The sequence below is a fragment of the Melospiza melodia genome, unplaced genomic scaffold, assembly GCF_035770615.1.
Source record: "Melospiza melodia melodia isolate bMelMel2 unplaced genomic scaffold, bMelMel2.pri scaffold_32, whole genome shotgun sequence".
Classification (NCBI taxonomy): domain Eukaryota; kingdom Metazoa; phylum Chordata; class Aves; order Passeriformes; family Passerellidae; genus Melospiza; species Melospiza melodia.
The window spans coordinates 5455593-5483364 of NW_026948638.1; the positions used below are offsets into that span (position 1 = coordinate 5455593).

The 27772-nt window shown below is 51.3% G+C and overlaps 1 protein-coding gene across 1 annotated transcript in view; it reads right to left on the minus strand.

Annotated features, from left to right (window-relative positions):
• The window catches only part of LOC134434113 (olfactory receptor 14J1-like), a gene marked incomplete at its 5' end in the record, with an annotated part of 41106 nt that extends 22261 nt beyond the window's left edge, over positions 1 to 18845 (minus strand). The window contains one exon of the mRNA XM_063182806.1: positions 18384 to 18845. Coding sequence (XP_063038876.1) covers positions 18384 to 18845 — 462 coding nt within the window. The remainder of the gene's footprint in view (positions 1 to 18383) is intronic.
• Between the last annotated feature and the right edge of the window lie 8927 nt (positions 18846 to 27772).

Below are 27772 nucleotides of genomic sequence, written 5' to 3' on the forward strand. Positions count from 1 at the left end.
TGGGATGGTTTTGGGGTTACTGGGACAAACTGGAAGGGAACTGGGAGGGAATTGGGGCAACTGGGGGAGAATTGGGATGGACTGGGATATACTGGGAGGGAACTGGGACAAACTGGAGGGACACTGGAAGGGACTGGGGGGAACTGGGAATGGATGAAGGGAGAACTGGAGGGACAAACTGGGAGGGACTGGGACAGACTGGGAGGGACTGGGAGGGGATTGAGGGATACTGGGAGGAGATTATGACAAACTGGGAGGGACTGGGAGGGACTGGTTTATACTGGGAGGGACTGGGAGGGGACTGGCAGATACTGGTTTATACTGGGAGGGATTGGGGGTGCACTGGGAGGCAATTGAGGGATACTGAGAGGAGGGAATGGGACAGACTGGGACAAACTGGGGGATACTGGGAGGGAACTGGAACAAACCGGGGAACTGGGAAGGGATTGGGACAAACTGGGGGGGACAGGAGGGGACTGGGAGGGACTGGGAGGGAACTGGGTTATACTGGGAGGGGACTGGGGCCAGGTGAGTCACTGGGATTCCTGAGCAGGGCGGGACTGGAACAAACTGGGACAAACTGGGGGGGACTGGGATAGACTGGGAGTTGCTGGGAGGGACTGGGGAGCACTGGGGGGGTTACTGGGAATTACTGGGATGAACTGGGAGTTACTGGGAGTTACTGGGAAGTTACTGGGGGGTTACTAGGAGTTACTGGGGAGTAACTGGGAGTTACTGAGAGTTACTGGGAGTTACTGGGATAAACTGGGGCCCCACACACCTTCCCAGAGCAGCCGCTGGAACTGGAAATGGGGGAGGGGGAACCGGGAGGGGGCGGGGCCAATGGAGGGGCGGTGCCAAGGAAAGAAAGGGCGTGGCCAAGGAAAGAAGGGGCGTGGTCATAGAAGGGGCAGGGGCAGAGCTGAGGAGGGGCAGGGGAGGGACTGGGACAAACTGGGGCATACTGGGACAGACTGGGAGGGACTGGGACATACTGGGAGGGGACTGGGGCAAACTCGGACATACTGGAAGTGATACTGGGATGAACTGGGAGGGACTGGGAGCGACTGGGAGTGATACTGGGATGGACTGGTCTGTACTGGGATGTACTGGGAGTGATCAAAGAATGGACTGGGAGGGCCTGGAAGGGCATGGGGGCTGTACTGGGACAGATTGGGATGAACTGGGACAGATTGGGATGAACTGGGACAGACTGGGAGATACTGGGAGGCACTGGGGCAAACTGGGATGTACTGGGAGCGATACTGGGATGGACTGAGATGAACTGGGAGGGACTGGGAGGCACTGGAGGGTTAAAGGGCCTGTTCCCGCCTCCGCCGCCTGCCATTGGCTGACTCTCCCGCCCGTCACTTGCTGAGACTAATCAGTGCCTGGGAACACGACACTGGGGCGGGGCCTGGAGGCGGTGCCATTTTAGAAACTTTTAGCCTTCAACTCCCATCAAGCACCGCGGCCTTATAGACGCTAATGGAGCCGAGCCTACAGCTCCCGTCATGCCCGGCGGCCCAATAGACCCTAATGCAGCCGGGCCTACAGGTCCCGTCATGCCCCGCGCTCCATAGAGCTCATTATATCCGCGCCTCCAACTCCCATCATCCCTCACGCCCTATAGATCCCTATAATACCCGCGTCTACATCTCCCATCATCCCCCACGCCCCATTGAGCCCTATTATACCCGTGCCTAAATCTCCATTATATCCGCGCCTCCAACTCCCATCACCCCCCGCGCCCCACAGATCGCCGTTAATTCCCTCCCACACCACAAAAACCCCCCAAAACAACGAAAAAACCCCAAATTTCTTTGACCACCAACACTCAGACACCTCCGAGCTCCCAAATCCTTTAATATTCGCAATTTCCCCCTGTTTAACCCCTCCCTCCCGTCGAGTTCAGCTCAGCGCGTTTGACTGAACTCCATCTCCTCCACCGGGGGTTTTTGGGAGGATTTTGGGGGTTTTGGGGGGTTTTTGGGGTCCCTCAGAGCAGGGCCCGGCCCCGCTGGGTGGGCAGGACCCCGAATCTCCGTTTCAGGACCAGGCGGTGCCGCGAGAATTTGTCACCGGGGGAGAAGCGGGCGGGGTGGGCCGAGCGTGTGGGGAGCCCGGCCGGGGACACTTTCTGAGGGGAAAATTACACAGAATCCTATAAAATCCCACAAAATCCCACAAATTATCCCAAATCCCCCCTCAGGACAAGCAAACTCCCCCAAAATCCCCCCAAAATCCTTAAAATTCCCCCCCCCCCAAATTCCTCTCCTCAGGGCACCCGAAATTTCCTGCCAAATTCCCCCCTCAGGACACCCCAAAATTCCTCTAAAATCCCAAAATTGCCACCTCAGGACACTCAAAATCCCACAAATTCCCCCCAAAATTCCCCAAATTCCCCCTCAGGATCCCCAAAATCCCCCAAATCCCCCCCAAAATCCTCCAAATTCCCCCAAAGCCCAGATTCCGCCATCAGAGTCCCCCCCGAAATCCCCCCATCAAATTCCCCCCAGAATCCCCAAATTTCCCCTCAGGACACCCAAAACCTCCCAAAATGCCCCAGATTTCCCCCAAATCCCCCAATTTCCTCAAAATCTCCCAAATTTCCCCCTCATGATCCCCCAAATTGCCCCAAAATCCACAAATTCCCCCTCAGGACACCCAGAATGCCCCAAAATCCTCCAAATTTTCCCCCAAATTCTCCAAATTTCCCCAATTATCCCCTCAGGACTCCCAAATTCCCCCAAAATTCTCCAAAATAACCCAAATTCCCCCTCAGGACAAGAAAAATCTCCCAAATTCCCCCAAAATCCACAAATTCCTCCCTCAGGAAACCAAAAATCCCCCAAAACGCCCCAAATTCCCCCTCAGGATGCCCCAAATTTTCCAAATTGCCCCAAATCCCTCAAACTCCCCCAAAATTCTCTAAATTCCCTCAAATTCCCCCTCAAGACATCAAAAATCCTCCAAAATTCCCCAGATTCTCCCCCAAATTCCTCCAAAATCCCCCAAATTTCCCCTCAGGACACCCAAAATCCACAAAAATGCACCAAAATTTCCACTCAGGATGCCCAAAATCCTCCAAATTCCCCCAAAATCCCCCAAATTTCCCCAAATCCCCCAATTTCCCCCAAATCTCCCAAATTCCCCCCTCAGGACACCCAAATTCCCCAAAAATGCCCAAAATTCCCCCTCCGGACACCTAAAATCCCCCAAATTCCACCCAAAATCTCCAAATTTTCCCAAATTCCCCCTCAGGAGAACAAAAGTGCCACAATTTCCTCTCAAATTCCCCCAATTCCCCCTCAGGACACCCAAATTCCCCCCAAATCCTCCAAAATGCCCCAAATTCCCCCAAAATTCCCTCTCAGAATACTCAAATTCTCCCAAATCCCCTCAAATTCGCCTCTCAGGATACCCAAAATCCAAAAAAATATCTCCACAAGATCCCCCAAATTTTCTCAAAATCCCCCAAATTCCTCCCAAAATAACCCAAATTCCCCCATCAGGACAACAAAAATCCCCCAAATTCCTCTCAAATCCCCCAAAATTCCCTCTCAGAACCCCCAAATTCTCCCAAATCCTCCCCTCAGGACACCTAAAATCCCTCAAAATCCCCAAAGTCCCCAAATTCCCCCCAAACTCCCCCTCAGAACATCCAAAATCACCCAAATTCTCCCTCAGAACACCCAAACTCCCCAAAAATGCCCGAAATTTCCCACTCAGGATGCCCAAATTCCCCCCCAAATCCCCCAAATTCCCATAAACTCCACCAAATTTCCCTAAAATTCCCCCAATTTCCCCAAAATTTCCCAAATTCTCTCCTCAGGAAACCTGAATCCCATTAAAAAACCCCTTAGGACACCCAAATTCCCTCAAATTCCCCCCAAAATTCCCCCTCAGGATGCCCCAAATCCCCCAAGTTCTCCCAAAATGCCCCAAATTCTTCCCCAAATTCCCCCCTCAAGACATCCAAAATCCCGCTCAAATTCCCCCTCAGGACACCCAAAAACCCCTCAAAATCCTCCAAAACCCTCCCAAATTCCCTCAAATTCCCCCAAATCCCCTGAATTATCCCTCAGGACACCCCAAATCCCCCCCAAATCCCCCAAATTTCCCCCTTGGGACACCCAAAATTGCCCAAATTCCCATTTTTGACACCAAACTTCCCACCTGAGCACCCAAATTCCCATTTTTAATCCCAAACTTTCCCTTCCTGGACACAAATTCTCCTTTTTCAGTCCCCAATTTCCCTTTTTGGCCCCAAATTCTCCTTCTTTGGTCCAATTTTTCCCTTTTTTAGACTAAAATTCCCCCTTTTAGATCCAGACTTCTCACCTGAGCACCCAAATTCCCCTTTTAGACCCAAATTCTCCTTTTTGAGCCCAAAATTTCCCTTTTTTCAGCCCAAATTTCCCTTTTGGATCCCAATCTTCCCACCTGAGCACCCAGATTCTCCTTTTAGACCCAAATTCTCCTTTTTTGGTACAAATTTCCCTTTTTTGGACCCAAATTCTCCCATTTTCAGTACAAATTCTCCATTCTTGGCCCCAAATTCTCCATTTGATTCCAAATTTCCCTTTTTAGTCCCAAATTTCCCTTTTTCGGACCCAAATCCCCCCCCCCCCCCTTTTTTTTTGTGTTACAAATTTCTCATTTTTGCACCCAAACCACTTGATTCCAGTTGGTGGGAGAACCCGGAGATTTTCAAAAAGGATGTGTGGGGAAGAGTAATTTTCCTCACTGTGTGTATACTTGGAGGATTGCTCTTTTTACTGTGCTTATTTGTCTGTTTCACTAAAACAGCATTTGCCGCGCAGACCAACCTAAAAAAACCTAGGAAAGTGACAAAGTTAAGTAACCGTGATTACCAAAGTGCACAAGAAATTTACAGTCGATTCAAGAAATTAAATAGGAGACCCATGAATCAAAAATTGTGAGTTGATGCGAGCTTAAAATTTAAGCTCAATCAAAGAGAAAGAGGGGGGACTGTTATGAACAAAAATTCTGTTGATTTTTTCTGTGAGAAAAAGGTTACCACTGTTGCTGCTGGGGTTCTGCCTGTGTTATGGTAGTTACGGGTCGCTGTTGTTAATGGTTGTTTTTGTATCAGTGAAAGCCCTGGCTGGGGCGAGGTAATGGCCCTGCTCTGAGACAGTGAAGGGTGGGGACCTCCCTAACAGTGAGGAGAAGAGACTTTGGAGGGGAGGGATGTGCAAAATACTCCAAGGACCAGCATGCTGTGTGGGACCCCTGCTCCGAATGCACTCAGAAAACCCCAAAAACAACGAGCCAGCTAAGAGTTGAGAGACTGGAGTGATGTCTGGACGAGAGGAGCGGAGTGCTGGGCCTGCAGAGATGCTGAAAACCTTCCTTGTTCCTCACCCTGTGATCGAGAGCCCCCGGGCCGGGTCTGGGAGGAAGTGAGACTGAGACCAATCCAACATCGGAGGATGCTGATGCCCTAAAGGCTCCCATGAGGACCGGACCCCCAGCTCTGTCTCTGGTGGACAAAGCTGCGCATGTCGTCCTCCTCTGAGTCGCCGTGGGAGAGATGACGGGGACTGCAGCCCTGCCGAGCTGCCCAATTCTGAGCTGATCACTTTTAATAAAGGCGTTAAAAGGAGAAGAAGTCTCCTGGCCCTGTTTATTTCAAGCAGCACAAAGTTCCTTGGCAAGAGTCACTCTGCTCCTGACTGGACACTTCAGGCACACCAAGGAAACAAAGCAACAACAAAACCAAACCAGATCCAGGCAATCAAACCAGAAATGAACTGAGAACAGTCCCTGTGTGTGTGCGAGACACAAGGACAGTGAGGGCAAGGATAAAAGGAATGCGGCCTAAAAGCTTAACAGAGCTCAAACTTAACAGGACTTATCTCATACCTTAATTTTAACTGATACAGTCAACTGCACAATTTAGCAAAAGAACAGCACTTAACAGTATTTAACCTAACTTAAAACCTATGTTAGAAATTTAACAGAGGAATAAAACTTAACAATATTCAACTTAGCTTATAAGTTATATTTAACATACGTAGCAAAGGAACAACTCTTAGAAGCATTTGACTTAGCTTAGACCTCATGACTTAACCTCACTTACAGGCCTGACTGACTCAGCTATCCAAGGCACTCAAGCCCCTCACAGAGCAGCATTTCTGCCACATTTCCCCAGCACAGGCACTCCTGTGTGCACACAGACACAAAGAGTCAGTGCAAGGCACCTGTGAGAAATTCCCCTGAGGGCAGGAACTGCTCCCTGTGGATGCTTTGCCATCTCCCCAGCAAAGGGCAAAGGGTTGAGCCTGGAGGAGTGGGGGGACCGGCCCAGGCTCCGTCGTTGTTCGGGATCCCCAAGTGCAGCAAACGGGAGAGTTCCCGGCTGGGAGAGGCCCCACTCAGAGGGAGTCGCTGGCCCAGGAGAGCTCCAAGGGCTCCTTTTGGCGCGCTGAGTGCAGGGCCCCAAGAGAGGGGCTTCAGTCCCAGCAATGGTTCATCCTGGCTGCACTTGGCACCAACAGCTTTCTTTGGCAGGGTGATAACAGGGATGTTGTGCCACTGAGGGAACACAAACAGTTCCCAGGGCTGCTCCTAGAGAAACCAGGAGCTGGTTGGGCAGCAGGAGTGGCTGGAGCAGACAGTGTTTGTGATGAGCTGCAGAGGAGCTGAGCCCAGGGGCTGCTGGCCAAGGCTGAGCCCAAAGGAGCATTTCTCAGCTGGCAGCGTGGCCTGAGAAGGGGAGGGGGGAATGCAGCAGCACAGGGCCATGGAACCAAGGGACCATTGTGACACTGTGGGGCCCTGTGAGACCAAGGGACCACTGTGACCCTGTGGGGCCCTGTGAGACAAAGGGTCGATTGTGACACTGTGGGGCCCTGTGAGATAAAGGGACCATTGTGACACGGTGGTGCCCTGTGAGACCACGGGACCATTGTGACACTGTGGAACCTCATGGAATCATGGAGACCACTGTGACATTGCTGAGCCTCATGGAACCAAGGGGACTGTCCTGACACTGTTTGGCTCCATGAAATGTAGGGTTCATTGTGACACTGAGAGGCGCCATCAAAACAAGGGTCCATTGTGACACTGCCGGGAGTCCTCAAACTGTGGAGACCATTATGACACTTTGGGGTGTCATGGAACCAAGGGGCCATTGTGACACTGCAAGACTCCACAGAGCCAAGGGTCCAAACTGTGACATTGCAGGGCCTCATGGAACCGTGGAGAGATCATTAGGACACTTTACAGCCTCATGGAATGCAGGAAACCATTGTGACACCGAGGGGCACCATGGAATCATGGAGACCATTGTGACACTTTGAGGCCCCATGGAATAACCAAAGCATTGTGTCACTGTGAGGCCTCATGGAACCAGTGAGACCATTGTGACCCTGGAGGTCGCCACAGAACCAAGAGGACCATTGTGATACTGTGGGGCCTCGTGAAAACAAGAGGCCTTTGTGACACTGCAGGGCTGCCTGGTACCAAAGGTCCAGTGTGACATTGCAGGCCCTCATGTCATCAATGGTCCATTGTGACACTGTGGAGCCAAAGGAGACCATTGTGACACTGCAAATCCCCAGGGTCCTATGGTCCATTGTGACATTGCTGGCCTCGTGGAACAGAGGAGTCACGTGACATTTTGGGGCCTGGGGAACCATGGAGACAACAGTGACACTGCAAGGCCTCATGGAATCAGTGGGGCCATTGTGACAATGCAAGGCCTCATGGAATCAGTGGGACCATTCTGAGACTTCAGGGCCTTGTGGAGCCGAGGGGACATTGTGACACTGCTGGACCCCATGGAAACAAGACAGCAGTATGTCACTGATATTTTTTCATAAAAATCCTTTCTTTGGGATTTTTCCTCTTCTGGGAAGCTGAGGCCTGAGAACAAAAATGTAAACAATTGTTATCTGCTGCTGTGGAATGTAGCAGGTGCACCTATGATTGGCCCATGGTCCATGTTTACAATTAAGGGCCAATCAGGACCAAGCTCTCTCGGACAGATTCACAGAGAGCCCTCTTGTTTATTGCTATTCCTATTCTTTTCTTAGCTTAGCAGCTTCTGAACTTTTCTCTCTATTCCTTTTAGTATAGTCATAATGTATTATATATCATGAATTAATAAATCCAGCCTTCTGATCATGAAGCCAAGATTCTCGTCCATCTCTTCACCCCTGAGGAACCCTTGCAAAGCCATGTAACACCATTGTGGCACTGTGGGGCCTCACGGATCCAAGGCACCATTGTGACACTATGGGGCCCCATAAAACCAAGGGAAGATGGAACAGGTCTTGCTGGTTTGGCCTCCCAGGGGCCGCCTGACTGGTCCAGCTGACCTTGGAACATTAAGACTCTCTTGTCATCTGCTTCTGAAACACTGGTACTCTGTGCTTTCCTTCCCAATGGAAAAGAACTGTTCTTTTCCGCCAGGCACCCATGGCCAGAATTGGGATTTCACCTCCAAATTTCCCTATATCCAGATATTGTTCCAATAGGAATATTGCCAGGACAAGACTGGCTGCCAGTGGTTTCATGAGGGTCACTTCCCATCTGTCCCCAAAATACTGGGGAAGGCTCCATGCTTTCCTTCCTGTGGAAAGAACTGTCCTGCTTCTCCAGGTGCCCATGGCCAAGACCGGCCTTCCACCTCCAAAATTCCTTCAATTCAAAGACTGGTCCCAGACAAAATCTGCCCTTATTGACAAGTCTGCCAGGCCTTGGCCTTGTGAGGCTCTCAGCTGCCTTCCGAACACTGGAGCCCTGTGTTTTCCTTCCTGTGGAATAGAACTGTCCTTCTCCTCCAGGCACCCAAGGACAGAATTGGGATTTCACCTCCAACATTCCCTGTTGTGAGAGATTGGAGGAGATTGTTGGCTCAAAACGTTTTTGCACAAAGGAGGAAGGGGCAGGTCCAGCCTTGCACTCCCTGGAACTCCAATGCTGCTGTGCCCTGGAGCCCCAATCCCCCCAGAGCCTCCATCCCAGCCCAGCAGTGTCTGCCAGTCCCTGGCACAGCACAGGCAATGCTCCACAGCAACCTCTGCAGCCCCAGCCCAGCTCCTGAGGGACCAAATGAGCCCAATGAGGGAAGGGCCCAGGGAAACCAAGGGGTATTGAAGGCTGACCACAAGGCAAGCACACATCTTGACCCTACCTCCTCTTGGAATTTCCATCTGAACACTGCTGGAATCCAGGACTTGGGAGCAGTGTGGGTGCTTCTGTATATGTTTTTTGTTTTTCTCTTTCTGTGTATATTTCTGCTATTTCTGTTCTCTTGCAAATCTTGAGTAACTTAAAACTGCACAGGCTTAGAGTTTGTGAAGGTGAATGGCCCAATTTAAAGCTTTGATAAGTGGGTTTTTTTTTTTTTAAAGAAAGTCATATTAAACCATTTGCCAAGTTTCCATAATTTTCTAATATAATTAGTAAAAGCTGTCTTGTTCTTTTGAGCTCTTGATGATCTCTTGTCAGAATTTCTGCACTGCATCCAACTCAGAGGAAACAAACAATTGCAATTCCTTTTGATTCTCTCATTGAGAAAGTTTTTTACTGGATGGGAGTCAGGGCTTGTGTGTCCTGCTTGGCCCAGCCCAGGCAGGGCTTTCCCAGCCACATTCCACGCTCCATTGCCCAGCTGGAGCCGCTGCTGCCTCTGAGTTGTGCTGCCCCAGCCCCAGGGACGCTCTCCTTGTCTGCCCATTCCCCCACGGTCTCTGGGCAGGGATGGCCTCAGTGGGGGCTGCTGACATCCTCAGCAACTTGGAGGCTGCTGCTGAATTTCACTGCTCCAGAGGCTTGTTCAGCCTTCAACTCTTGAGTGCAGGAATTCAGTGTCCCAGGGTTCATAAACATTAAGAACACCTTAACAAGCCAAGCCTCTGGGAATAATTTGATTTTAATTTTCAAATTTTTGTGGTTAATTAGATGAATTCCAGGAGCCTTTTCAAGGTGAATAGATTCTATCTAAAAAGACAGTGAGAAAAGATTACTTAGGCCAAATTTAGGGGTTTTTCCCCTGTCAATTTATTGATACGTGCAATCTCCAGCTGACACTGAATCCAAGTACCTCCTCATGCAGTTGGAATAGATATGAAAGTCAAGAACCTTCATGGCTGACAAGCAATCAGACTCTGTCCCTACCCCCACCCCACCATTTCCCCCATTCAAGCCCTGGCACTCAGAGCAGCCTTGTGCAAATCTGAGCTCCCTCCAGCCCAGGCTGCACCTGCAGCTTTCAGCGCCTTGGCTCCAACTCCCACCTGCTTTCCTTGGAGAAGGAGCTGCCCGAGACACAGAGGAATGTTCATTTCTTGTCAGCCAACAAAGCCAAGGGAAGGCATGGCTCTATCAAATGTAAAAGTCATTCCTCTGCTGTATATTAAATCCACTTTCCACAGCAGACAGTCTCAGAGCAGTGGAAAACACCTTCTGTGCCCAGCACAGATCCCAAGGTCCCCCCAAACCCTTCCTGCCCCAATTCTGCCCAGATTTGCTCTTTTGCACACACGAGTCCCACGCTGAAGTCAGGAGCTCCCTCCATGCCCAGAGGGAGGAAAAAAATGAAAGGGGATGAAGAGCTCTCCTGTGCAGAGCCCCTGCAGTGGGAACCACAACTTATCAGGTTTGTGTCCTTTGGGCTCAGGAACTGGTGACATTCAGGGGCACAGAAAAGTTTCTTGCCAAAAAAACACAATTTGAAGAGGATACAGTTTAACATTGCAGCAAAGAGAGTTCTCCATGATGTCCCAGCCGCATCTGACATGTCCACCATCCCCAAGGGATTTCTGTACGGGAACAGTTTTAGACAAAGACATAAGAAAAGGCACTTCTGTGATAGATATAAACACCATAAAGATGTTGATTATTGATATATTTATTTGCACTTTGGAATGACTGGGCAACTTCCTGCAGCTCAAAGCATGAAGCCAGTCAGTTGAGAGGCATGACCAGAGAGCATCTGGATGAGGAAATCTGGGAGCAATGGGAAGCATAAATATCCAGCTCGTCTAGTGAAGAGATGTCCTCAGACATGGCCATTTCAAAAGGAGAGCTTGAAACCCCAAATGGAAAAGAGAGATTTATATAATAGAATGGATACTGGTGACACCAGTAGAAAGCAAGATCAGTATTTCTTCTCCTGCCATCTGTACACCTCCAGGAAAACCCTGTTCCTGGTGGGAAAACTTTGCCATTTCTTAACAGTACTCAAATGACCCAGATGATAAAGTTGTGCCTGTATATGATGAAACTAACAGGTATTAACACCTGTGCCCCTTTCCAGGCAGACATCAGCTGTGTGCCCATGAAAAGGCAGGGCCACTTGTGCCCTGAGGTGCCCAGCTGGGATTACATCTCTCCAAGAGCACCTGAGGGAGAGCAGAGCACCTTGCAAGCTGCAGGTCCCTGACAGCCCTGCAGGGCTCCTGTCCCATCAACATCTGCTCTGCTCCTACTGAAACAGGGCCCAGCACGGTGCCGGGATCATCAGAGAGCTGAGGTGTGTGCTGGAATTCAATGCCCTCCCCATCCCGCAGCAGCCCTGCATTTCCCTCCTGCAGCCTTGGTCTCCAGCACAGCCATGGAGGCTCTTTGGGCTCTGGACTGTTCCTGCAGCCCCCAAGGGCAGCTGAGCTCTGCGTTTGGCACAGTGAGGCCTGGCCAGCACAGGCCATGCTCAGCAATTCCCTGTGTGTGTCTGGCCTTGCTGTCAGCCCTGGCAGCGGCTGCGTGGCCCCTTTGTGGCCCTTTGCTGGCCCAGCCATGGTGGCCCAGCCCCTGTGCAGGCCCAGCCCAGGCCAGGAGCATTGCGGCTGGGAACAGCCCCTGTGCCGTGGTGCCCACAGCAGCCTTGGGGTTCTGTGCCCCATGGCCTCCCTGCTGGGCAGCCTCTGCCAGCTCCTACAGAGCCTGTGGCACCTCTGGGGCTGCAAAGACAGCCCTGCCCTGGGCTCTGCCACTCTCTGGGCCAGCAGAGAGGCAGCCAGGGCTGGCCATGGCTGGGAACAGGCCCTGAGTCCCGCAGGAGGATGGAGCTGGGCCAAACTCAGCCCAGGCCAAAGCTGGGCTCAGCAGCCAGGGCTGCCAAGGGCTGGGCACAGAGGCTGGCACTGACAAATGTCCTGGGCCCCCTCCCTGCTCTGTCCATGCCACCAAGGACACAGAGAAGCCTTCTCTCTGGGCCACTTGCCTGTTTGCAATGCCTTGCACAGGTGCTGGCCCTGCCCCACAAGGCCTGGCCTGAGTCCTGCCCCTGCACACTCAGCCAGGCTGAGATGGACACTGACGGTTTCTGGGCCAAGCTCTCTGAGCCCAGCCCAGCTCCCTGCAAGCTCTGCCAGCTGCCCTGAGCTCTGGGCAGCACCAAGGGCCTCTCCCCAGCCCAGTCCAGCCAGCTCTGGCCCCACAGCTCTGCTCAGGCCAGGCTGCTCTGGGCACTGGCCCACGGCCTCAGCCCCTGGCAAGGGCACAGCAGCAGCTGCAGCTGCCACAGGACTCAGCCCCAGCAATGGGGGAAGAATCTTGGCCAAGGCCAAAGGAGGCTCCCTGGCTGCCCTGCTCCCCTCGGGCTGAGGTGCTGAGAGCTCTGCAGCCCCTGCTGCCATCCCATCTGCCCAGAGCAGCACAAGAGCCCTGGCCTTGGGGCCCTCAAGAGCTGCTCCTGCCGCAGGCCCAGGGCCCATGCCAAAGCTGGGACTGACACAAAGCTGTGCTCATTTCTGTTCATTGCTGCTCTGATGGGGATGGATCCTCAGCCACATGCAGGTTGCTGATGAATTTACTTACTCCAGAGGTTTCTTCTTTCTGGACCTCTTCATTCAGTTCAGGAATTCAGTGAGAAAAGCTCACAAACATTAGTGCAAAAACACCCAAAAAAGAAAAGCGCCTGAGAATAATTCTAAGTTTTAAATTCTTCTGTGCCTATTTAGAGAGATTTCTGAAGTTTATTGAAAGTGAATATACTACATCAAAAAAAATGAAGAAAGAATTTTTTTGTCCTGTTTTCTTTTCTGGTTTATAGATTGATACCAGCAATGTCAAATTGATGTTGATCCTCTGAACCTTCTAATGCAGACTGAATAAATATGAAAATCAAGACCCTTCATGGCTGACAATCAATCAGACTTTGTCCCTACCCCATCCCCACCAGTTCCCTCATCCATCCCCCGGAATTTAGAGAAGCTGATGAATGGAGTCACATCCAGAGGTGTCCCCAGGGCTCAGAACTGTGGCCCGGTCAGTGAAATCTATTTATTGCTGATCTGGATGAGGCCATCGAGGGCACCCTCAGTCAGTTCCCAGGTGAGCCCAAGCTGGGAGGGAGTGTGGCTGTGCTGGAGGGCAGGAAGCTCTAGAGAGGGATCTGCCAGGCTGGAGCCATGGGCCCACGACAATGGGATGAGGTTCACCAAGGCCAAGGGCCAGGTCCTGCCCTGGGATCACAATGTGGTTCTGTGATAGATATAAATATAATTAAGTTCTTGTATCAGGATGCTCAGCCTGGAGTGGGGGCAAAATAGCTCAAACAATTCGTGATTTGGAAAGCTGCCAGTGGTGGATGGAGAAGGGAGGTCAGGCTGCTCTTGGTGTTGAGGAAATGCTGAAACCAGCCTGACTCATTTCATCTCCTCCTGTCCTGGCTGATCTCCCCTCGTTCCCCTTCTACCCATTGGCTTTTGTCTCCCACCAGGCCCCCCTGTGAAGAGCCTGGCTCTGTGTTCTCCATCCCCTCCTTGCTGGCACTGCCAGGCTGGCATGAGGAGCCCCTCAGCCTTCCCTGCTCCAGGCTGGACCAGCCCAGCTCCCTCAGCCTCTGCTCACAGCCCAAGGGCTCCAGCCCCACCTTGGAGGCCCTTCCCAGACCCTGCTCCAGCTGCCAGACATCTTTCCTGCCCTGGGGAACCAAAACCAGGCCACAGTGACCTGGCTAACCCACGTCCTTGATGTCCTGGTCACACAGCCCTGGCCCCTTGTCCCCATGTCAGGCTCTGGGGTGGATCCTGTGGAACATCCTTTGGTGGAGGCTGTGGCTCCAGGTGGGCTGGGGAGGATCCCGGGGGACAGGGACCCTGCTGGGGTGAGGGGGAGCTGGGGCGGAGTGACCAACCCAGTGACCTGACACAGTCCTGCTGGGATGTCACACAGTCCCACTGGGATGTCACAGCCTGCTCTGTGATGTCACAGCCCATTCTCTAATGTCACACAACTGGTCTCTCACAGCCAAATCTGTGATGTAATATTCTGCTCTGTGATGTCAGATCTCTGCCCTGTGGTCTCACAGTCTGCTCTGTGATGATGTCTATGATGTCAAACCTGCTCAATAACCTTACATACTGCACTCTGTGACGTCATAGCCCACTCTGTGACCTCATGCTACCAGAGAATAAATTGTCTACACCAGGTGAGCTAACACCTGGAGCTTGTTCTCCAAAACCCCAGGCCTATGGAAGCCATGTAATGCTCATTGTGTGAGAAGGGGAACAGCAAGTTCACCAGCCTCAGTGTCCTGCCAGGTCTGCCAGGCCCACGGGAACATTGGGGTCCACAACCACCAGAGACCACCAGAGAGACCCCCAAGGACAGAAGAATGCATGCAAAAGGGGAGGGGAAATATGTTAATGATTTTGGGGAAAATTTATCATAGGTATGTTTAATCTGGGAAAATCAATGAATATATGTGCAAAATATGGAATACAAACAGAAACTTTCCTGTACTCAGCCTGCAGGGCTTTGGGAGGAGCTATTTCCCATGCATCCAGCTGAATAAAGAATGCTGCTTCTTAATGCTCCATTGGGGTTAAGGAGTTTTCTTTTTTACCAAATTTTTGGTAACACTCCCATGCCAAGGAAAGCTCTGTCTGCTGCTGTTCACAAACAGAGAAGGGCTGGTGGCAGGTGTGGGGCTCAGAGGTTGCCTGGAGTACAGTGACCATGAAATAATCAAGTTTTCAATGTTCTGTGAAAGAAGGAGGGGCAGCAGCAAAACTTCTACACTGGAATTAGGAAGGGCAGACTTTGGCCTATTTAGGATGCAGATTTGGGGAGTACCAAATCAGGTCCTGATTATTTTAAGGGAAACAGCCTTAAAAACAAGGGGTCCAGGAAGGATGGACACATTTCAAGAAAGTAATCCTAAGGGGGAAAGAGCAGCCTGTCCCAGTATGGGAAAAGATGAGCTAGAGAGGAAAATGACTGGCCTGGCTGCCCATGGAGCTTTTGTGGGAACTCAGGGGGAAAAAAGACAGTGCATAAATTTTTGACAGAAGGCCAAGCAACTTAGGAAGTGTTTAAGGATGTTGTTTGGTTATGCAGAAAGAAAAGTTGAGAGGTGAAAGATCACTTAGAGATTAACCTGGTCACTTCTGCAAAAAATAATAGAAAATGTTTCTATAAAACAACTTAATAGCAAAACACGGGATAAGGAGAACCTCTCCTTTTTATTGGATGCAGTGGGAATATAGTAACTAGAGATAAAGAAAAGGCGGAGATACTTAACAGCTTGTTTGTCTCAATTTTCGATATTAGGACAGGCTGTCCTCAGGACAAGTGTTCTCCTGAGCTGGTAGATGTGCACAGGGAGAAGAACAGCCTCCTGTTCTCTAATCCAGAAGGAAGAAGCTGGTGACCTGTTGAGCCACTCAGATGCTCACAGGTGTGTGGGATCAGATGGGATCCATCCCAGGGGGATGAGGGAGCTGTGGATGAGCTCCCCAAGCTGCTCTCCATCATTTACCATCAGTACTGGCTCAGCAGGGAGGGCCCAGAGGACTGGAGGTGCCAATGTGAGCCCATCCCCAAGAAGGGCTGGAAGGAGGAGCTGGGGAACTCCAGGCCTGTCAGCCTGACCTGGGTGCCTGGCAAGGTTATGGAACAGATCACCTTGAGTGCCATCACAGGGCGCCCACAGGATGGCCGAGGGGTCAGAGCCAGCCAGCGTGGATTTAGGGGTGGCAGGTCCTGCCTGACCAACCTGGTCTCCTTTTATGACCTGGTGACTCACCTGTGGATGCAGGACAGTCTGTGGATACTGGACTTCAAAGCCTTTAAAACCATGAGCCACCGAATTGCCTGGAAAAGCTGCAGCCCACTGCTTGGGCAGGTTCTCTCCTTGCTGAGAGATTTAAGAGCTGGCTGGAGGCTGGGCCCAGAGAGTGGTGGGGATGGTGCTGCACCCAGCTGGTGTTCCAGGCACTGGTGGTGTCCCCCAGGGATCTGTGTTGGGCCCCGTCCTGTTTAATATCTTCACTGATGATCTGGCTGAGGGGATTGAGTCCACCATTCACAAATTGCAGATGGCACCAAGTTGGGTGTGAGTGTGGATCTGCTGGAGTGCAGGACAAGAAGACACAGCCTTAAGCTGCACCAGGGGAGGCCCAGGCTGGGCAGTAAAAAGAAGTTCTTCACAGAAAGGGTGAGTGGGCATTGGAATGGGCTGGCCAGGGGGGAGGTGGCAGAGTCACTGTCCCTCTCCAGTCGCACTTAGTGCCATGGTCTGGGTGACAAGGCAGTATTAGGGTATTGGTTGGGCTTGATCATCTCAAAGGTCTTTTCCAGCCTATTTTATTCTGTCATTCTGTGATGATTGGGACACTCTGGGGCCATTGTGACACTGCAGGGCCTCATGGAACTAAGAAGACCATGGTGACACCGTGCAGCCCCAGGGGTACACTGTGATGCTTTGGAGCCAAATGGACCCAGGGAGTGCATCGTGACACTCTGGGTCCTCATGGAACCACAGAGACCATTGTGACACTGCAGGGCCTTGTGTAACCAAGGGGTTTCACCATTTTGGCACTGCAAAACGAAGGAGACCATTGGGAGACTCCAGGGCCCAGTAGAACAAGGGGACATTGTGACACTGCCAGATCCTGTGTAACCAATGGGCCACTGTGACACGATGGGGCCTCAAGGAATCTGGAAGAATGTTGTGACACTATGTGGCCTTGTGGAAACAAGGGCCCACTGCAGCACCAATGAGGTGGAACTGCAGCACCAACGAGCACATTATGACACTGTGAAGTCCCACAGAACCAAGGGGTCAACTGCCAAACTTTGGGGCCTTTTGGAACCAAGGAGACCAGTGTGACAGTGCAGGGCCATGTGTAACCAAGAGGCCATTGTGACACTGAGGGGCCCCATGGAACCAAGGACAGATGACTTTTCAGATGACACCAAACTGGATGTGAGTGTTGATCTGCTGGAGGGCAGGAAGGCTCTGCACAGGGCCCTGGAGAGGCTGGATCCAACAAGGTGAGGTTAAACAAGTCCCAGTGCCGGGTCCTGCAATTTGGCCACAACCCCTGCAGTGCTACAGGCTGGAGACAGAGTGGCTGGAGAGCAGCCAGGCAGAAAGGGACCTGCAGGGACTGATAGACAGCAGGCTGGACATGAGCCAGCAGTGTGCCCAGGTGGGCAAGAAGGCCAATGGCTCCTGGCCTGGATCAGGAATGGTGTGGCATGCAGGAGCAGGGCTGCTGTACTCAGTGCTGATCTGTCCCCAGCTCTGCACACAGACATTGCTGCTGCAGCTCCAGAGAAGGCAACAAAAGGGCATCTCTACAGAAAACTCTGCTGGGACATCCTTTAGTTCTATTAAAGCCACCCACAGCACAGCTCCCATTGACACAGTCAGTGGCTCCAGGGAAGGTGGAGAAAAACAAAATGAGAAATGGCAGAAACAATGGTTTTATATTATGGACAATATTGAAAAACTAAAACACAGGGGGAAAAAAGAGCAAAGCCAAAAGAACTATCAAAGATTATTTATATTACAAATTATTTATATTACGAATTAATTATATTACTTGGCCTGTCCCTGCTGCAGCCCCGGCACTGCCACCCCCAGGGCTGTGCCCGGCCCCGAGAGCACTCAGGCCCTGCAGCAACACCAGGGCTACCAGGCAGTGGGGCAGGGCCACGGCAGCAGCACTGGCAACACCAAGTGCTGCTGCTGCTGGGCACAGCTGCTGTGCCAGCACTGATCTGCCCCCAGCTCTGCACACAGCAGCTCCAGAGAAGGCAACAAAAGGGCATCTCTGCAGAAATCTTTGCTGGGAGATTTTTTAGTTCATTTAAAGCTACCAAGAGCGCAGCCCCTCATTGACAGAGTCTGTGGCTACAGGGAAAGTGGAGAGAAACAAAATGAGAAATGGCACAAGGAATGGCTTTACTTTGTTGACAATATGAAAAAATTAAAACAAAGAAAACAGATCTCCAAAATGAAACCAACAAGAAGTATCAAAAATGCGTTTTATTACAAGTGATTTGCAGAAATTGACCCACAGTTTAATGTTTCTGTCATCAGTCATCAGTCTCGACATGTCAGTCTTGAGCTCCTTGTTCCTCAGGCTGTAGATGAGGGGGTTCAGGGCTGGAGGCACCACCGAGTACAGAACTGACAGGGCCAGATCCAGGGATGGGGAGGACATGGAGGGGGGCTTCAGGTAAGCAAATGCTGAAGTGCTGACAAACAAGGAAACCACAGCCAAGTGAGGGAGGCAGGTGGAAAAGGCTTTGTGTCTTCCCTGCTCAGAGGGGATCCTTAGCACAGCCCTGAAAATCTGTACATAGGTAACAACAATAAACACAAAACAGCCAAATACCAAACAGACACTAACTGCAATGATCTCAAGTTCCCTGAGGTAGGATTTGGAGCAGGAGAGCTTGAGGATCGGGGGGATTTCACAGAAGAACTGGCCCACGGCATTGCCATGGCATAGGGGTAGGGAAAATGTATTGGCTGTGTGCATGAGAGCATTGAGAAAGGCACTGACCCAGGCAGCTGCTGCCATGTGGGCACAAGCTCTGCTGCCCAGGAGGGTCCCGTAGTGCAGGGGTTTGCAGATGGACACGTAGTGGTCGTAGCACATGATGGTCAGGAGGAAATACTCTGCTGACATGAAGAACATAAAGAAAAAGAGCTGAGCAGCACATCCTGAGTAGGAGATGTTCCTGGTGTCCCAGAGGGAATTGTGCATGGCTTTGGGGACAGTGGTGCAGATGGAGCCCAGGTCGCTGAGGGCCAGGTTGAGCAGGAAGAAGAACATGGGTGTGTGCAGGTGGTGGCCGCAGGCTACGGCGCTGATGATGAGGCCGTTGGCCAGGAGGGCAGCCAGGGAGATGCTGAGCAAGAGGCAGAATTGCAGGAGCTGCAGCTGCCGCGTGTCTGCCAATGCCAGCAGGAGGAAATGCCTGATGGAGCTGCTGTTGGACATTTGCTGGGGCTGAACAGGGGACCTGTTCATGGAGAAAGGACAGTGACAAGTCAGGTGTCGCAGACATTTTTTTCACAGAAATCCTTTCTTTCAGATTTCTGCGTCTTCTGGAAGGCAGAGGCGTCAGAAGAGAATGTAAACAATTGTTATCAGCTGCTGTGGCATGCAATAGGATGCACCTATTTTGATTGGTGATTGGTTGTTGTTCCCATGTTCTTAATTAAGGGCCAATCACAAGTGCAAGCTAGGGACTGAGTCCCTGGACACAACTTTGTTATAGATTCTTTCTTTCTATTCTTAGCTAGGAGCCTCTGCAACTTCTCTCTTTATTCTATTTAGTATAGTCATAATGTATTATATATCATATATCAATAAGTCCAGCCTTCTGATCAAGAAACAACATTTTCGTCTTTCTCTCACCCCCAGCGACCCACTCAGGACCCTGTAATAGTCAGGAGAAGCTGCTCTGAGCCAAACCTGGGCCATTCCCTATAGCCTGTCCCACTGGGACTCACCCACCCTTGTTCCTGCTCTGGAAAACCTTCACCCAGGTCCCTGCCTGAGCTCCAGTTTTGCTGGCTGAGTGTGCCAGGAGACGCCAGGCTTGTGCATGGGGGCCCTCAAGGAGCCATCCCTGCCCTACTGCCCTGAGTTTGTGGCCATGTGGCAGAGGGACAAGGCTGGATATTCAGGATTTGACAGAGGAATTGCTTCTAATGCAGACAGGCTCAATAGCATCTGCATTCCAAGTTTTTTAGGGCATGGATAGCAGGAGCTGGTTTAAGGAATTTTTTTCCTACCCACACATCATTCCTAGCTCTCTGAGGTCAGAAATCCCAAGCATTCCTGCTGCACTCAGAGTTTGCCACTTAGAGATGAGAGAGGCAAAGGATTCCCTGTGGCTCAGGGAAGGTGAGGGGCTGGATGGGCTTGTTCCCAGCTACTCTGGCTTTGCACCTTAGGCTGCAATCAGAGCACAGTCACACTCCGGGGTCAGCCTGGGATAAACCAGATACTGCCCAGAGCAGAGGGATCCCTGAATGTCTCACCCTCCCTAAAGGTCTCTAGGCAAGGTCTCAGCACCTCTTTGTGCCAAGGACACTCACGGCTCCCTTGGCAAACCCAACAGCATTTCCTCAGCTGTGGCAGCTCTGCCCTTCCCCGTGGGACATTCAGGGAACTTCCAGAGGCTCTGGCACAGATTTGCACCCAGGAGGGCAGCTCAGAGCTTGGAAGGGCACAGCAAGGAGATCCCCGGCTGTGCCCATGATGGGATCTCAGGGAGGGGGCTCAGCTCATTCCCCTTTCCCATGGACTGCTTTGCCCACAGCCCCACAGGTGCCAGGGAAGCTTGGACACCCCATTTCCATGGATAGCCCTGCCTGGCAGGAATGCCAAGTGTGGGATCTCAGCACCTCAGGATGAGGGTGCAGAGCAACCAAGACCACCCTTGGGGGGCTCAGGAGTCCTGGAATGTTGCCAGAAGTGTCTGGTGACAGGACTTTGATCCTACACAGGAGATGACACCTGTATGAGGACTGGGAGGATTTCACTGGGGTGAATGGTGAAGGGATAAGTTAGTTAGAGTATAATACACAGGGTTTAGGATTTCTGTACAGGGGGGTCTAGAGAAGTAAGATGGAGGAATTGGGGCGTGTCCTGTCCTTCTTCTTCTTCTTCTTGGCCTCCATCTTCTGTGGTGATGGTGGCACTTTGGGATTGGTCTTTACTAAAGGTGCACTGGTTAATAAGAGTAGAAGGTATTGGAGAAAAATCATAAATATTGTACACGTAACTTTAGGTATAAAGATAAGTGACCGCCCCGGAGGCTCGGGAGTGTGCCCATGGCTGACTGCTGTGCAGACCTCTGTCGGGCTGAAAGAAAATCTTTTAGATAAACAATTAATAAACACCAAGACCGAAACAAGATCAGAAGTCTCTCCTCGTCCTTTGAAGCGCCGGGCTGTCCAAGGCCACCCTGGGCCTTTCCAAGTCTTTGAAACAGCCGAGAAACCGAGCAAGTGGCATCCCTGAGCTATCTCCGGACATAAATCAGCCGGGAAGAGAAACCGACAACCAGCAAACATAAATCAACCATAAAACAGTAACAAAGAGAAAAATGAAACTCCGACATCTGGCGTTCCCTGCTTGGGCTACTCCCCACCAAACCCTTTCGGGGGGGGATCAGCCCTGAAGAGCTGAAGCTCAAGAACTGAAAAGCAAAGAGGGCAGCTCCAATCTAGGACGAATTCCCAGGAGAGCACTGATAGCTCCTGAGGAGAGAAGCCTGAAGAAAAAAGAAAAAGAAGAAGAGAAAGAAAAACAGCCAGAGGAGTCTGCAAAAAACAGCAGTCACTGAGAATTACATCTCTCAGCTTCTACCGAAGACAGTTCGTAGCAGAGCAGCCCGGATCGGAACCGGAAGGCGCCTCTGGATTCTTCTCCTGTGACCTGCTGGACAGAGACGGGAGGCTTCGGACAGCTCTGACGACAGATTCGGTGAGAAGGTCAAAATATAAGAACATAATTGCACACTCTCCCAACAACAACGGGAAATTTTGTCCGCCTTACAAGGCGTGGCTCAAGCACACACAGAAGCGATCCCAAAGAAAGAATTAAAACAGTTATTGTTGTGGGCAAGGCTTAATTACCCACTGGCCGAAACATGCCTGCTATTCGAAGTGGGGTTTTGGCAGGAAATCAATAGGCACTGATATTTCTTAACGACAAAAAAGACGAGACAGCGTTAAAGCTGCTCTCGTCGGCAAGGGTATTGCTGGAAAAGCATACCGGTTCAGTCGAAAAGACTGGGAGAGCATCCTCAACAGAAGGGTGGGGGAGCAAGGCTCCCGGAAAAAGAAAAAAAAAAGAAAAGCATACCGGTTCAGTCGAAAAGACTGGGAGAGCAAAGAAAAGTTGCTCTGCATCCTCAGCAGAAGGGTGGGGGAGCAAAGCTCCGGAAAAAAAAAATTATTTCTGGCCTTAAGAAGCCAGGGGGAAAGGGCTCTCGAAGAAAGAGAGCAGGAAAAATATTAAAGCCCCGGTCCCAAAACCCAGAAACCCCAGGAAACTCCTAAAGCGTCCTGAAACTCCGGAGAGTACAGGGGAGTCAGGATCGGAGGGGGGGGTGAAGGGGGACAGAGAAGGGATCGGGGGGGCGCTTCCTCGCGGGGGCACGGCGCGGTAGCGGCGGAGCAGACGGGGAGCGTGGGTGAAGAGATACCGGGAGACACATGTCCCGGTGCGGCTTTTGTCAGCACGGCGCCGGGGGGTGGCGGCCGCTCCGGAGATGCGCGCGGCGGGCAGAACTCGCAAAAACCCGCGGACAAATTCGGCTCGAATTGCGGGGCGGGGCGGGCCCGGGTGCCGGCGGGGGGCGGGCCGTACACACCGGCGGGAGGAATGGACACAGAGACAGAGTCAGGGGCAGACCGAGGGAGGAGACCTGGGAGGTGGAACAAGGGAGAGAGTGACGTCAGCCCAGGAGAGACGGGGAGAGGCTCGGAAAGCACGCATGCGCAGAGTAGAGCGCGGGCGGGGGCGGGCCCGTGACGTCTCGGGCGAGGAGGGGTCGTGCTCGGGATCCTATGTCCCAGCGGCTCCACACCCTCTTCAGACTTGGTACCTCTGGTTATAACCCTCGGAGTCCCAGTCCCTTCCCTTCAAGGGAGACGTTCTGGTGTTCAAGCTCCATTTCCAGCTGAATTAAAAGCCAGACAGACACGGTCTCAAACGAGATCACGAACACGGCAGCTGACAGGACGAGGGGCAGTCCAGCTCATGCTGTTGTCCGACCTGGGGAGGCCGGTAACAGCGCCACCTAGAGGGGGGCAAGGCTTTCGCTTGTGTCTCCACAGAGCGAGATCTGACGTGGGTGTCGGTACGACACGTGAAACCATTGCGAGTGCGAGAACATGAAAACGCGGATCCGAGAAACAATGATTCAAGTAACAAAGAGACGAGTACTCAGACAGGAGTCGAGACTCAGACTGCACAAGACGACTCGGAAGAGAAATAAAAAGAAACTAAGGACTTTGGGGGAATTCTCTGTTAAGGTCCTGAAAAGAAAAGCGAAACAATGATTTCACATAGAAGCGAAGCCATGACTTTTATGATGCTTATCTGCATCATTCTTTCATTCATTGCAGTAAGCAATGGGGGTAATATACCTATTAGTCAGCAAAAGCAAAATGTATGGTAGAATTCTTTGACATCTCTCCCATTTGGAGAGGAATTTTAAGGGTAGAATTCTTTGACATCTCTCCCATTTGGAGAGGAATTTTAAGAGTGGGATTCTATGTTTTAATAATTCTACTAGTCCTCATACTTGTTATCCCATGCATATTTGCATGTTTAAAACACGCTATGAATCGGATAGCAAAAGAAGCTTTCCTGGTGCAAACAGAAGGGGGAGATGTGGGATCTCAGCACCTCAGGATGAGGGTGCAGAGCAACCAAGACCACCCTTGGGGGGCTCAGGAGTCCTGGAATGTTGCCAGAAGTGTCTGGTGACAGGACTTTGATCCTACACAGGAGATGACACCTGTATGAGGACTGGGAGGATTTCACTGGGGTGAATGGTGAAGGGATAAGTTAGTTAGAGTATAATACACAGGGTTTAGGATTTCTGTACAGGGGGGTCTAGAGAAGTAAGATGGAGGAATTGGGGCGTGTCCTGTCCTTCTTCTTCTTCTTCTTGGCCTCCATCTTCTGTGGTGATGGTGGCACTTTGGGATTGGTCTTTACTAAAGGTGCACTGGTTAATAAGAGTAGAAGGTATTGGAGAAAAATCATAAATATTGTACACGTAACTTTAGGTATAAAGATAAGTGACCGCCCCGGAGGCTCGGGAGTGTGCCCATGGCTGACTGCTGTGCAGACCTCTGTCGGGCTGAAAGAAAATCTTTTAGATAAACAATTAATAAACACCAAGACCGAAACAAGATCAGAAGTCTCTCCTCGTCCTTTGAAGCGCCGGGCTGTCCAAGGCCACCCTGGGCCTTTCCAAGTCTTTGAAACAGCCGAGAAACCGAGCAAGTGGCATCCCTGAGCTATCTCCGGACATAAATCAGCCGGGAAGAGAAACCGACAACCAGCAAACATAAATCAACCATAAAACAGTAACAAAGAGAAAAATGAAACTCCGACAGCCAAGGGCAGTGCCTGACTCAGCTGCTACAAGTGCCAGAGCCTCCCTGAGAGCAGCAGATAACAGTGACAATATCAGGGCAGGGCAGAACCAAGAGAAGATGTTGTGGTGCTGTGCCTGAGAGGGCAGGGCAGAGACAGCCGGGCACTCAGGACAGTGTTCCCCTGACCAGCTGTGCCCGGCACCTCCCACTCACCAACAGTGCCCTCATCCTGCCCCCAGCTCTGCTCTCTTCAGCCCCCTCTCCTTCCCTGAATCTCTCCCTGGGCCTGGACATTCCCTCCTGAGAGGAGCCTTGTCCCTGCCAGTGCTCACAGAGCCCATCCCAGCCTGTGTGCCCTGGCCGGGGCCCTACAGAAACCTGCCTGTGTGCAGGGCCCTGGCTGGGGCAGGCTCTGTGCGTAGCTGGGCAAGGGCAGCTCAGGAGAGCCCTGCTGGGCCCTGCAGAGGTGATGCTGCTGCTGTCCAGGGCTGAGGAGTGGCTGAGGGCCTTTGGGAGGCTCCCAGCAGAGATACTGACCAGCTTAAGTCACAGTTCTGGAGTCTGTGTAAATGTTCAAACATTCCTTTGATGATCCTCTGTGTCCCTTTCAACTCAGAATGTTCTGTGATTCTGGGATTACAATTCCTGTTCTGCTTCTCTCATCCCCCTGTTGTCTATAATCCAAAGAGAAAAAAAAAACAAAACCCTTGCAGCAGTGTTAGAACAGTAAAGTAAAGTAAAAACCAGACACTTATTGGAAGCTTCCAGGTGTCCCAGTGGGAAAGGGCACACCCACCTCCTGATTTCAACAATTTATTAAGGTTGATAATTAGGATATTTAACAGGAATATCCAAAAGGAGATTCAGTTTCCCTAGTTACACATCCCTGGGTCAACCCATTGGAGTAGGTCCAAAGGCTTCTTTGCCTTCAATTTTTATAATGACTGCTCATATTCTGCTCATTCTCAAAACCCTAAATGCTCCTATATGTCCAGTTCCAAGAAGACTATATAGTATTTCCGGACTATATAAAAGAATAGGACTATACAGCATTTTAGGGATATATTTAGACAGTCAGGTCATTAAGAGAAAGGTAAGGAAACATACTAGATTTAATTCAGGATTAAATCTATATAAGAATATAATAGTGGTTTAATACAGTTAAGAGTTTAGTAGAGTTAAGTAAGGATTATAGAATTGTAACTATATAATAGTAATTAAGAGAGCTATGAATATATAAAAATGTAAAAAATACAAAAAACTTTTTGTCACCACCCCAACATTCCCATCTTTCTCTAAGTAGGAAATTGAAAACACTCTCAGGAAAGCTCCTGACCTTTACAGCAATCCCTGGCTTACCTTCTTTGAGAAGTGTCCTCCGGAGCTGTGCCCAGGCTGGTCTGGAGCTGGGAGCAGCCCTGCCCCACCGAGCCCCTCTCAGCAGCAGCCCCTGCCCTGCTCAGGGTGGCTCCTTCCCCCCACAGCTTCCCCACCGTGCCGGGAGCAGCTGCCAGGGCTGGCTGAGAGCTGTCCCTGGCAGGCAGCAGAGTCCCTGCCCCAGCACAGCGCCCTGGGCTGCAGGACCCTGCTCTGCAGGACAGCCCTGGGCACCCCTGGCTGCAGCCCCGGCTGCTCAGCCCTGCAGCAGAGCCTGGCAACAGGAGCTGCCTTGGGCTGTGCCTGGGCTGGGGCAGCAGGGAAAGCCAGCCCTGCCCTAGGGCCACAGCCCTGCCCTGGAGCAGCTCTGAGAGTCCTCCGGACAGGTCCTCAAAGCTGTGGGATGTGCCAGCTCCAGGAGATCCTGGCAGGAACTGCAACATCTCTTCCCACAGCCAGGGAATGACTGTTTCAAACCTGGGCTGATTTCTGCTCTAGTGAGCCCTGAGTGAGCTCTGCTCTGTGCTCCCAGCCCAGGCTGAGTTTAACCCCTCTGTGCCCCTGTGCTGTGCCCAGGGGGGCTGCAGGCAGTGCCCCAGCCCTGCTGGGCTGTGCACAGGAGCTGCTCCTGGGCAGTGCTGTCTCTCTGCAGCGCTGCCCTTGCCAGGAGCTGTCTCTGTGCCAGGAGCCTCTGTGCAGGTTTTTCAAAGGACTTTGATTTGGCTTTTAACTTGGAGTCTCTGGGAGGTTTCTGCAATCATGACCTCCACTTACTGCTGTAATTAGTCCCTGGAGAGACTTTGTCAGTAACAACACTCATTGGGGCTCATTAATACTTCAGGGTGCTTTAGTTATTTCAAGGTATTTGGTGTTTCCCTTTTGATACAGGCTCTGTGAGAGCTTTGTACAATCATGGACCCAATTATCTGCTTTAATGAGTCCCTTGAGAGCTTTGTACTGACACTCAGTAGTGCTCATTAATACTTTGAGATACTCAAGGTTTTTAAGGTACTTTGGATTTTCCTTTCTACATTGAGTCTCTGAGAGAATTTCATGCCATCCTGGCCTCCAATACTCTCCTCCAAGGAGTCATGAGGAGCCTGTGTTGGGGATGGACCTCAGAGGGACACATTCATGCCTCAAGACACTTTGGGTTTTTTGTCCGTCTTTCACTCCTGGAAAGGTTTGTGCAATCTCCTCTCAGGCCCTGAGGTTTCAGGGCTCAGGTCCAAATGCACCATGGGGCTCATTATGATCAAGTACATGCTGACAAACCATGGTTTTGCTTTGATTTCCCTCTACTGTAGTGCAGCTCACTAGGAAGTTCTTTTTCTATTGTTACAGAGAAATATTTCAAATAGCTTCCAATAAATCCATATTCCTGTTTTAAGGGTGTATGGTTCTCTTTAGAGAAGAAATGATAGCAGCATTCTGTGACTGACAGACCCAGGGGCTTTCCTAAGGAGGTCTGGCCTGCTCTGAGAAGCTGTGTCTTGAGATCTGACTCAGTGTGGAGAGCCTTGCTCCACATTTCCAAACTCCATCCTGTCTCTCCTCACTCACCTGGGGTCAGCTCATCTTGGAGAACTTGCTGCACTCAGCCAAAGTGGGGTTTTTCTTCTTTTATTTTAGCAATAAGCTCCCTGTTGAAAACAGACACCCTCCTCAAGTGTGTGCCAAGCCCAAGCTGCCACCAAGACCACTCCAGACCTGCCCTGGGCCAGCTGTGAGGATGTGTGGAGGCCCAGAGCCCTGCCATCAGAGTCTCAGTCCCCTAGACATGGAGGACTGGTTCCAGATAAGAGGAATAGGCTTTCAGGTTAGGGTGAGATGCTTTCTTCTCCCATTGATCTTTGCAGACACATGATTCATGTCACGTTATGTTACCCCATTGGCCCATTGGCCTAATTATCCTAGTTCAACTCCTATTGCCCACGTTTGTTTAGCCCTAGAATGTTCTACCTCTGTCCCTCCACTGGCCCTAGTTTGCTGCATTCCTCCACCCTTGTTTCCTATTGGCTGACCTGAGCTCTGACC